The sequence below is a fragment of the Chelonia mydas genome, chromosome 14 (assembly GCF_015237465.2).
Source record: "Chelonia mydas isolate rCheMyd1 chromosome 14, rCheMyd1.pri.v2, whole genome shotgun sequence".
NCBI classification, from domain to species: domain Eukaryota; kingdom Metazoa; phylum Chordata; order Testudines; family Cheloniidae; genus Chelonia; species Chelonia mydas.
Genome location: NC_051254.2, coordinates 37,715,613 through 37,727,824, shown reverse-complemented (window position 1 = coordinate 37,727,824; position 12,212 = coordinate 37,715,613). Strand labels below are relative to the sequence as shown.

Here is a 12,212-nt window from a genome sequence, read left to right as displayed (position 1 = left end):
ATGTCTGTGCCCTGTTTACACACTGATTGAAAGGAAAATAGGTAAAAGACAGCCATGTGGCCACAATTATTTCAGAATAACTATTCTGCAACAGTTAATGTTCACAAACCTTTTATTTATTTATTTTTTTAAAGTAGACAAGCCCTCATTCATTTCCTCACAGGAACTCCAGCGTGTCACTTTTGAAAATAGGACTTAAGTTCCTAAGTCTGGTGACTTTGAACATTTTACCCATGGTCCATTGCTGAGGCAGAATATTTGTACCAAATGTGAAGACAATTAGAGAAAGGGCTCTTGAATTATTGTGCCTTCTTCATCAATAGTCATCTAACTGTTTTGTCACTTTCAGGGTATGGAGGAAGAGAGTCAAACAGAGAAATAAAACCCAATTTCCTGTTTTCACATAGTTAAACTCTAATGCCCAGGACTAAATTTTCCTGAGGTAATCGGCCCTATATGCAAATACCCTTCCAACACTAAATGATGGGACAGACCTTTATGGTGGGACAAACCTGCACAGTCTTCACTTTAACTTGGAATTAGTTATACAAACTAGTCACATCCGTTCTGGTCAGGAATGCCCATTCAATATCCTATGGGCACTAGATACTCCACATCTGAAAAAAGAGAACCTAGTGATCCGCTGTCCCTGAGACACTCTGGTATCACGTTCAAAGTTTTATGTAGCCTTCACCAGAATGAAGAGGAAGACTTGATCCTGTGGCAGGCTAGTCTCCACTGATTTTCACCAATCATGAGGCAGTTCAAGATGGTTATGCTCAAGGGGATGTCCAGAAATTTCTCCCCTTCTGCTCTGATACTGTATTTGCAGGGCCAGGTAGATTAGACAGAATATGATCAAAGAGAAGGCATTTCACCTGAAGGTATATTTGAAATACAAGGTTTATTTTTCTCTCTCTCTTTTTTTTTTTAAATCTGCTAAACTAAATTATCAATTAAAGGGGTTCATATAATCCAGAAATGCTGTTCTGTGCTCTATGTGGATCCTGGGATGGAAGAATATTGAAGAGAAAGGTTTCCCTTCACCTCTATGAAATAATTACAATTTCTTGTTCATATAGTTTCCTGAGCCCATGAGCACTGGGAATAAAGGGGAAGTTTAAATTCTTATCCTCAAGGCTCAATATGTGCATAAATCAACATGGATTTATTCATTTATCTCTAGCTTCAGGTTCTGCTCCTCATATCTTTGTTGAGGATTACCAGGATGGAGGGATCCGAGTGGTGTGCCGATCAACTGGATGGTACCCAGAGCCCGAAGTGCTGTGGAGAGATCTCAAGGGACAGCCCTTACCTTCATCCTCTCAGACAAATTCCCGAGAAGCCAGCGGACTGTATAAAACAGAAACTTCTATCATTATAACAGAAAATTCAAATCATAACTTGTCCTGTTTGGTCAGGAACACCCACCTCAGCCTGGAAAAGGAATCATTATTTTATATATCAGGTCAGTAACCGTCAAAAACCACACACTGAACAGCAACAGAAAAAAGATGACAACCCTGTATTGGCCACTGTCTGAAGACAGGATATTGGGGTAGATGGACCTTTGGTCTGATCCAGTATGGCCATTCTTATGTACTAATCAATAGCAATGAAGGCTAAAGTGTGTATTTAAAACAAACACAAATAGCAAGAAACCCAGTTAGTTAATGGTGTGATTTCCCCCTGCCCTCGCAAAAGTACCTTGAATGTTGATAGGACTTGTACACATCAATAATTTAGCCTTGTCTACACTAGGAAGATTTTGCCTGGATGGCTCTACCGGCAAAACACTTCTAGTATGGACACAACTATACTGGCAAAACTGCACTTTTGCTGGTATAGCTTATGCCGGTTCCCCAAACAGCCTAACTATATTGATAAAAATTCACATCCCCAACTGATATAGCTGTTCTGGCAAAAAGTTTTTTCTATGGTAGACTAGACATTAGGCACTTTTGAAATTGTCAACTGGAACTGGGGTACAGCTGAGCCCTCTGTTATACCAGCCTGGGCTCCCTCTCACACTGTGCTGCTGTGACAAGCTGCAGACCACTCCTGGTCCTGCACTTCCACCAGCATTCACACAGGCAGGGGAGTAACCTGAGTGCTTTACCTAAACTGCTCATGGATCAACAATAGAGGCACCAGCCAATTTCCCAGATTCCCAACTCTGCATCCCTACTGGAGTTTAAACCCAGAATTCTACCATCTTGCACAGCACAGGGGTCTGTATGGTGCAAGCTCATTCAAATTAATCCACTTCCCCCGCCCCCCCCACAATGTGGGGAAGATATGCAACAGCCTTTGTTAACCGAGCTAAGATTTTTCCCAAACTCTTCAATCAAACACACAGTGGTTAAGATAAAAACATAAAACAAGTTTATTAACTACAGAAAGATTAAGTGATTGTAAGTGGTAGCAAACAGAACAAATCAGGTTACCTAGGAAATTAAACACGGGGAAAAATAATTACCCAGTTCGCCCCTACCTCTATGTGGAGAGGAATATGCACACAACCTTTACCTGAGCTGAGATTTTTCCCAAGCACTTCACTCATACCACACTGTTTTAGGTAAAAAATGTATAATAGATTTATTAACTACAGAAAGATAGATTTTAAGTGATTAGAAGTGATAGCAAACAGATCAAAGTAGATCACCTAGGAAATAAACAAACGCAATCTAAGCCTAATATACCAGACAGGATTTGAATCAAGCAGCGTCAATAGTACCATCAGGTTTCCATACACAGGCTAGAAATCTTTTTAGCCTGGGGTCAGTACTTCCCCCAGTTCAATCTTTGTTCCTCTAGTGTTGATTTGCAGAGGGAGTGAGCACCTTGGTGATGTCACACCCTATCTTTTATAGTCTTTCCGTATAGTGAGAGCCCCTTTGTTTCAAGCTAAGTTCCCAGCCCAGTTTGTGGAAAAATACAGGTACCCCAATGGAGGTCAGTATCATGTAGCCTGGTCGCATGCCCCTGCATGCTTGATGAGTCATAGCAGCCATCATCCATAATCTGTCTGAAGCATACACAGTTGAGGATAAGCCTTTTCCATGGTCCATTGTCTTAGCTGATGGGTCATTAGCACTGTCTAGCTTCTTCATTGTACTTGAAAGACCAGTTGTGGATTTTTACAACATCTTTCAGTAACACACATACAGCAAAACTTAATAACTTCACATACATGACAATATATACAATCCAACAAGATATTAATGTTTGACAAATCAAGACTTAGAATGGTACCTTACAAGGCATACTTTGTACAAAACTTATCATTATATGACAGTGGTGAATTACCAGAAATTATGAGGGAATTGACCTGTCTGAAGAATGTGTTATTTTCCATTTGCTTTCTTTGATTTAGGAGATTTTGAATCTCTCACTCTAATCCTTTAACTGTGTTTGAGTGAACAGTAAAAGGAAGGCACAGTAGACAAACAGCCAAATATCCTCCCCACTCATACATAGATGTCTGATTGTTAGATAATCTATTGACCGCTTTGGGGTGAGGGAACAGCACTTAACTCTGTTGTGAGGCTCACCCCCCATGGAAATCTTTGGCCCACTGAAGTTAATGGCAAAACTTTTATTGAGTTCAGTGGGACAAAGATACCACCACCACCTATCATTTCTTAAATCCTTGACTGCAAATAGTGATTATCACAGCTCACCACCTGCCTAGCCATTCTCAGGTTGCATCATTGCAGAGATGACTTCGAGGAGAGACTGAAAGCAGGACAAGATATTGACTTTATAGATTCTGACTGGAGTTTTCCCCACTCTTAAGGGGCGGTTTGTGTGAAAGCACAAAATACTTGGTTGAAGAAGTAGAAAATTGTAAGTTGGCATCACTGGTGAAGTAAACAGGGAATCACTCTGGTGATGATATACTGGAGTGGGGCTAACCTGGAGGGCTTTGTAAGTGAGGACAAGAAATGTGTCTGATGCATTGGAAGAGGGGAGCTAATGGAGGGATTTAAAGGGGCCGATAATATAGTCAGAGTAATGACGTCTTAGCAGAGGTATTTTGCATCAATTTGATTTGGAGTGGAGCACTGAGGCCTGGGAGGAGGAGATCACAGCAGTGAAGATGTGGGATGATTGAGGTTTAGACCAGAGTTTGGGAAGTGTGGGCAGAGAGAAAAGGTCAGACCTGGGAGATGTTGTATAGGAAGAAGGGTGAGATTTAGACCTGAGGTTTAAACAGGAGGATGACAGCAGTTTCCTGCACAATAAGTCTGGATGAATTGTGATTATGATTCATTGAAAGATTTGGGGGGAGACAGTGGATTGACAAGCAATTTTTCAGACAACCTGGCAATTTCTGTGTTCGTTAACGTTGATAGCCGTGTTCTCCCCTGGCATAACACCACTCTGATCAATGACTTTAACCCTGCAGCACTCTGACTCATGGTCGCTGCTATTGCTAGCAGCAGTATTATGTTAGATACCTGTTAGATACCTCACATGAGATTGTAGCCCTGCTGTGCTGAGCACTGCAAAAAACAACAACAACAACAAAAAACAGAGTGAGAGCTGGTTCCTGCTACAAAGAAAAAGTCTCTAAATAATCAGACACAAAAAAGACTGGAGAGGAAATGGAGCCACAGAGATGGAAAGGACTTGTCCAAGGTCACACAGCAGGTCACCAGCAAATCTGGGACCAGAACTCTGGTCTCACAAATCCCATCCCACTGCCCAATGGACTGGAGAATGTTGCCCCTCATTGCAAATCAAACCAGGTTCACTCATACACTGATGTACAAATTTGATGGCTGTCTTGGTTGGAGTCATTTTTAACATCAGTTTCTGGTATTTTATGCCGTGCCTTTGTTTTAGACAAGTCCCACTGGGGTTGGCATTATATGAAATGGAGTCATTTGTTTTTTGTTCCTACTTACAGAGTAATATGAGTCCCTCTGGGATTTTGTTTTTTCAGATCCCTTTTTCCCAAAGGTGAATCCCTGGATGGTGGATCTGGGTGTGATCCTGGTGGTTTTGCTTGGTTCCTTTGCCCTTAGTGCTTATCTCTTCAAGATCAAAGGTAACTTTAGGAGCAGGAAATACAGTGTAATTCACAAGACATTTTCTTCAAAGAAATGAGTACAGTGAAAGATTTGACACTGGGCCAGGCGTGATGGGAAGCATCTGACTACACCACCGCCAGCAGCACAGGGAAGGAAATGTTACTAAGGTTCCCCTTTGGTTCGGGGCGGGGGAGGGATGGTAATCTGCACCAGTTCCTGGCTCCAGGCACGGAGGACTTCTCCCCTAATACTTGATTGCAGCATTGTAGTGAGGAGTGAAAGCTCAGTCCACTGTCCGCTGCTCTTTGTCCATTCACCACCCACCTTTGCGGTGGTGCATATTTTGCCAGCAGAGCCTCCCCCAATCCAATGCAAGGATCCAGGGAGCCCATGCATGGGACTAAGGAATTTCATTTCCCCCTTACTCCCTTGTGCGGGGTGTTGTGCAAGATACAATCTTGTCATGGTCTGTTGCATTTAGGACATTTCTATGTATGGAGGGGGTAGAGGGAAATGGAATTGGAAGGAGGAGAAAATTGGGCACTGGGGCTGAACCAGAGACTCAGATCAAAGCTGTGTTATCTGCATCCTGCTCAGAATTCTGTCTCCCAGTTCTCTGGGGTCACTTATATCTGTCTTTGGTCTCACTTCCCACATGACACTGCAAAGCCTGATAGATATACTTAAAATCAGTTTTTGCTAATAAAGTGCAGTGCACCCTCATGCTGCGTTGGTGCTCCCTGTGGAATATCCAGTAGGGTAAATAAATAAATGTGTTCTTGAATGAGGAAAAGAAATCACAGCCATTTGGTAAGTCTCATTCTTCCTCTTTCCATAAGTCAATCTTTTGTACATGGTTGTATCCCCATAGCACGGTGGTGGTGGTGTTTTCCTGTTCTACCAGAAGATTTACTATTCAATTTAACATTTTAAAAAATGTTAAAGCCTAAATATGAGGAAATTGCACATCAGAGGGTGATATGAAAACTTTACGAGCAACAACAAAAAAGGGGGCTTTGTACAGAAATGACCTGTTCGGTCAGATGATCCACTGGTATAAAGCAAAATCATGCTATTGAAATCAATGGAGCTAAACTAATTTCCACAAGTCCAGACCCACAAAGGTTTAATCATGGATAGAAATTGGAAGGTGCCTTACTATAAGAGGGGTTTTTATTTTGGGGAAAATGTAATCTGAGTACAGCAGAATACTTAGAGGTTGCGCTGATATTTTTGAAAAGAAAATAAATTCCACATGTAAATGCTCACTGGGGAGGAGCGGGAATTAGGGAGCAGAGGAGCAAGGGAAAGAGGTTTGGAGCTGCAGTGAGGGAAGAAGGGGCTATGGAAAGGGGATTAAACTCACTGACTAAAACCTTTCTTAATGCAGTTGCCTTATGGTATCTTGTACTCTTCCAGAGTGACAAGCTGGAAAAACAGGGAATACAGAGTCGAGGTATTTGCCCTCATGACCTTTACTCTGCCCCCTCTGGTGCGGGCAGTAGCCACTGGAAATTATCTGCATGCACTCTAGCTGCATTCACTGTTAGGTGCAGCTGTACTAAAGGGTGGAGGGGATCCATGGGAGCAACTTGGCAGAGCTGTGACTGTGATCTGAGGTGAACTGCATGAACTGTGCCCCTTGGGAGAAGAGGAAGAGGGATGAGTCATTTTCCTTGACCCCTTTGTGTGTATTTATATACCCCAAATAATAGTAAATACTATTAATAAAACAAAACTGTAAAAGGACAAAAAAAATGCCCCCATGGCTAGACAGAGTAAATCAGGTGGTTAGAGGCAAAAACACATCCTTTCAAAATTGGAAGTCAAATCTTACTGAGGAAAATAGAAAGGAACAGAAACTCTGGTAAGTCCAGTGTAAAAGGATAATTAGGCAGGCCAAGAAAGAATTTGAAGAGGAACTAGCCAAAGACACAAAAACATTTCTAAGTACATCAGAAGAAAGAAGCCTGCCAAACAGTCAGTAGGGCCACTGGACAACTGAGGTGATAAAAAGAAAAGGAGTACTTGTGGCACCTTAGAGACTAACCAGTTTATTTGAGCATGAGCTTTCGTGAGCTACAGCTACAAGCCATCAAGAACACTATCCCCGATAATGTCACGGCTAACCTGGTGGCTGAACTTTGTGACTTTGTCCCCAAATGTAAAATAGTTATGGGTAAGGACAAAGTCACAAAGTTCAGCCACCAGGTTAGCCGTGACATTATCGGGGATAGTGTTCTTGATGGCTTGTAGCTGTAGCTCACGAAAGCTCATGCTCAAATAAACTGGTTAGTCTCTAAGGTGCCACAAGTACTCCTTTTCTTTTTACGAATACAGACCAACACGGCTGTTACTCTGAAACCTGTCATTATGTGAGGTGATAAAGATGACAAGGCCATTGCAGAGAATCTAAATGAGTTCTTTGCATCCATCTTCACTGCAGAGGATGTGAGGAAGATTCCCAGACCTCATCCATTCTTGTTAGGTGACATATCTGAATAAATGTCTCAGACTGAGATGTCAATAGAGGAGATTTTTGGGAAAAAGGGTAAAACAAACAGTAATAAGTCCCCAGGACTTAGATGGTATTACTCAAGAGTTCTGAAGAAACTCCGATATGAAATTGCAAAACTACTAACTGTGGTATAACTTATCACTTAAATGAATCTCTGTACCAGATAGCTAATGTAATGTTGATTTTTTAAAAAAAGGCTCCAAAGCAATCCTGGCAATTATAGGCTGGTACACCTAACTTCAGAATCAGACAATTTTGTTGAAGTTATAGTAAAGAACAGAATTATCAAACACATAGATGAACATGATATGTTGGGGAAGAGTGGACAGGGCTTTTGTAAAGGGAAATCATGCCTCACCAATCTACTAGAATTCATTGAGGGTATCAAGAAACATGTGGACAAGGGTGATCCAGTGGATATAATGTACTTGGACTGTAGGAAAGCTGTTAACAAGGTCCCTCACCAGACTCTTAAGCATAGGAAGCAGTCATGGGTCCTTTCATGGATCAGTAACTGGTTCAAAGATAGGAAACAAAGGGTAGGAATGAACGGTCAGTTTTCACAGGAGAGGGGTAAATACTGGGGTCCCCCGGGGATCTGTAGTGGGACCAGTGCTGTTCAAAGTATTCATAAAGGATCTGGAAAAAAGGGTAAATAGTGAGGTGGCAAAGTTTATAGACAACTGTATTGAGTAATTTTGTATTAAGTCCAAAGCTACTGCAAAGATTTCCAAAAGAATCTCACAAAATACAACCTAGGGAAATACAACCTAGATGGATCTCCTATAAGGTGGGTGTATAACTGGTTGGATAATAGCTCCCAGAGAGTAGTTATCAATGGTTCACAGTCATTCTGGAAAGGAAGAATGAGTGGGGTCCCTGAGGCATCAATTCTGGGTCCATTTCTGTTCAATATCTTAATTATTTAGATGATGATATAAAGAATATACTTATAATGTTTGCAGATGATGCCAAGCTGGGAGGGGTTGCAAGTGCTTTAGAGGATAGGATGAAAATCATAGAATATCAGGGTAGGAAGGGACCTCAGGAGGTCATCTAGTCCAACCCCCTGCTCAAAGCCGGACCAATCCCCAATTAAATCATCCCAGCCAGGGCTTTGTCAAGCCTGACCTTAAAAACTTCTAAGGAAGGAGATTCCACCACCTCCCTAGGTAACGCATTCCAGTGTTTCAGCACCCTCCTGGTGAAAAAGTTTTTCCTAATATCCAACCTAAATCTCCCCCACTGCAACCTGAGACCATTACTCCTTGTCCTGTCATCCGCTACCACTGAGACTAGTCTAGATCCATCCTCTTTGGAACCACCTTTCAGGTAGTTGAAAGCAGCTATCAAATCTCCCCTCATTCTTCTCTTCCACAGACTAAACAATCCCAGTTGCCTCAGCCTCTCCTCATAAGTCATGTGTTCCAGTCCCCTAATCATTTTTGTTGCCCTCCGCTGGACTCTCTCCAATATTTCCACATCCTTCTTGTAGTGTGGGGCCCAAAACTGGACACAGTACTCCAGATGAGGCCTCACCAATGTCGAATAGAGGGGAACGGTCACATCCCTCGATCTGCTGGCAATGCCCCTACTTATACATTCCAAAATGCCATTGGCCTTCTTGGCTACAAGGGCACACTGTTGACTCATATCCAGCTTCTCGTCCACTGTAACCCCTAGGTCCTTTTCTGCAGAACTGCTGCCTAGCCTTTCGGTCCCTAGTCTGTAGCGGTGCATTGGATTCTTCCGTCGTAAGTGCAGGACTCTGCACTTGTCCTTGTTGAACCTCATCAGGTTTCTTTTGGCCCAATCCTCCAATTTGTCTAGGTCCCTCTGTATCCTATCCCTACCCTCCAGCGTATCTACCACTCCTCCCAGTTTAGTGTCGTCTGCAAACTTGCTGAGGGTACAATCCACCGCATCTTCCAGATCATTAATGAAGATATTGAACAAAACCGGCCCCAGGACCGACCCTTGGGGCACTCCACTTTATAGCCTGCCAACTAGACATGGAGCCATTGATCACTACCCATTGAGCCTGACAATCTAGCCAATTTTCTACCCACCTTATAGTGCATTCATCCAGCCCATACTTCTTTAACTTGCTGACAAGAATACTGTGGGAGACAGTGTCAAAAGCTTTGCTAAAGTCAAGGAACACCACGTCCGCTGCTTTCCCTTCATCCACAGAACCAGTTATCTCGTCATAGAAGGCAATTAGATTAGTCAGGCATGACTTGCCCTTGGTGAATCCATGCTGACTGTTCCTGATCACTTTCCTCTCATCTAAGTGCGTCAGAATTGATTCTTTGAGGACCTGCTCCATGATTTTTCCAGGGACTGAGGTGAGGCTGACTGGCCTGTAGTTCCCAGGATCCTCCTCCTTCCTTTTTTAAATGATCTGGACAAACTTGAGAAATGGTTTGAAGTAAATAGGATGAAATTCAATAAGGACAAATAAAAAGTACTCCACTTAGGAAGGAACAATCAGCTGAACACACACAAAATGGGAAATGACTGCCTCCGAAGGAGTACCGTGGAAAGTGATCTGGGGCTCATAGTGGGCCACAAGCTAAATGTGAGTCAACAGTGTAAAGCTGTTGCAAAAGAAGCAAACATCATTCTGGGGTGTATTAGCAGGAGAGTTGTAAGCAAGACACAAGAAGTAATTCTTTTGCTCTACTCCGCGCTGATTAGGCCTCGACTGGAGCATTGTGTCCAATTCTGGGCACCACATTTCAGGAAGGATGTGGACAAATGGGAGAAAGTCCAGAGAAAAGCAACAAAAAATTATTGAAGGTCTAGAAAACATGACCCATGAGGGAAGACTGAAAAAATTGTGTTTGTTTAGTCTGGAAAAGAGAACACAGAGGGGACATCATAACAGTTTTCAAGTACATAAAAAGGTTGTTACAAGAAGGAGCGGAAGGGTGGAATTGGTCATCTTAACCTCTGAGAATAGGACAAGAAGCAATGGGCTTAAACTGCAATGAGAGGTTTAGGTTGGACATTAGGAAAAACTTTCTAACTGTCAGAGTGGTTAAGCTCTGGAATAAATTGCCGAGAGAGGTTGTGGAATCTCTATCATTGGTGATTTTTAAGAGCAGGTTAGACAAACACCTGTCAGGGATGGTCTAGATAATACTTAGTCCTGCCATGAGTGCAGGGGACTGGACTAGATGACCTCCTGAGCTCTCTTCCAGTCTTATGATTCTATGAAAATTGGATGACAGGGCAACAAAATGGCAGATTCAATTCAATGTATATAAATGCAAATTAATGCTCATTGGAAAACATAATCCCAACTATACATACAAAATAATGGGATCTAAACTAGCTGTTACCACTCAAGGAAGAGATCTTGCAGTCATTGTGGATAGTTCTCTGAAAACATCCACTCAATGTGCAATGGTGGGGAAAAAAGCTAACAGAATGTTGAGAATCGTTAGGAAAGGGATAGATAATAAGAGAGAAAATATCACAATGCCACTGTATAAATCCATGGTACATATTGGATAGCGCAGGCAGTTCTGGTTGCCCCATCTCAAAATAGAATATTAGAATTGGAAAGGTTACAGGGAAGGTCAAACAAAAATGATTAGGGGTATGGTACAGCTTCCATATGAGGAGAGACTGAAAAGACTGGGATGGTTAAGCTTGCAAAAGAGATGACTAAGGTGGGATATGATAGAGGTCTATGAAATTATAACTGGTGTGGAGAAAGGGAATATGAACGTGTTCTTTATCCCTTCACATAACATAAGAACCAGAGACACCCAGTGAAATTAATAGGCAGCAGGTTTAAAACAAATGTAAGGAAGTACTTCTTCACACAACTCCCAGTCAGCCTGAGGAATTTGTTGCCAGAAAATGTTAAGTCCAAAGGAAAACTAGGTTGAAAAAATTCGATAAATTAATGGTCCCTCAATGGCTATTAGCCAAGACAGTCAGGGGGATGCAACCCCATGCTCCAGCTGTCCCTAAACCTCTGACTGCTAGAAGCTGGGACTGGATGACAGGGGAAAATTCACTTAATAAATTGCCCTGCTCTGTTCATTCCCTCTGAAGCATCTGGAACCATCCACTGCCAGAAGACAGGATACTGGGCTAGATGGACCTTTGGTGTGACCCAGTATGGGCTGTTCTTATGTTCCTATATGTGTGATCAAAGAAAAGAGGTGCATATGTGCTTGGTGAGATCTAGTATGCCTCATTTCAGTGCTGTGTTGGGTGGTTGTGTCTACAGGAGGGCACAGGGTCTTCTTGCAGTTGGGGATTGTCGATGGTTGGGAGGTGATGATGTGGTCTGTGAATTTAATGAAGGTAAATGAAACGATAATGTCAGTCGGCATGGTGCACAGATGGGTTGAAGCAGCTGTAAAACTGAGCAGATGTGTTGTTCTTTCTGTGGAATAGGTGAGGTGTTTCAGTGTAGGGCTGGTGGGGGTAGATTCTGTTCAGTACAGGGAACAGGCAGAGTGTGAGTCTGGGTGTTTTGGTGTACTGAAGTGTCACTTAACAGGAGCAGAGTTCCAATTGTGTGTTGAGGCTTGTACCTTTACTCTGTTTTCCCTGCTTTTCCAAAGGTTCAGTTTTGCTGAAATTGATGTTCTGGAATGCACAAGATACCATCAGCCTTAACTTCGTGTTAA

At 42.4% G+C, this 12,212-nt stretch overlaps 1 protein-coding gene across 1 annotated transcript in view; it reads left to right on the top strand.

The window, feature by feature from the left end:
- Positions 1-12,212, top strand: part of LOC102936186 (butyrophilin-like protein 2) — a 1,677,894-nt gene that overhangs the window by 7,326 nt on the left and 1,658,356 nt on the right. Inside the window, 2 exon segments of the mRNA XM_043528084.1 lie at positions 1,187-1,468; positions 4,952-5,056. Of these exon segments, the coding sequence (XP_043384019.1) occupies positions 1,187-1,468; positions 4,952-5,056 (387 nt within the window).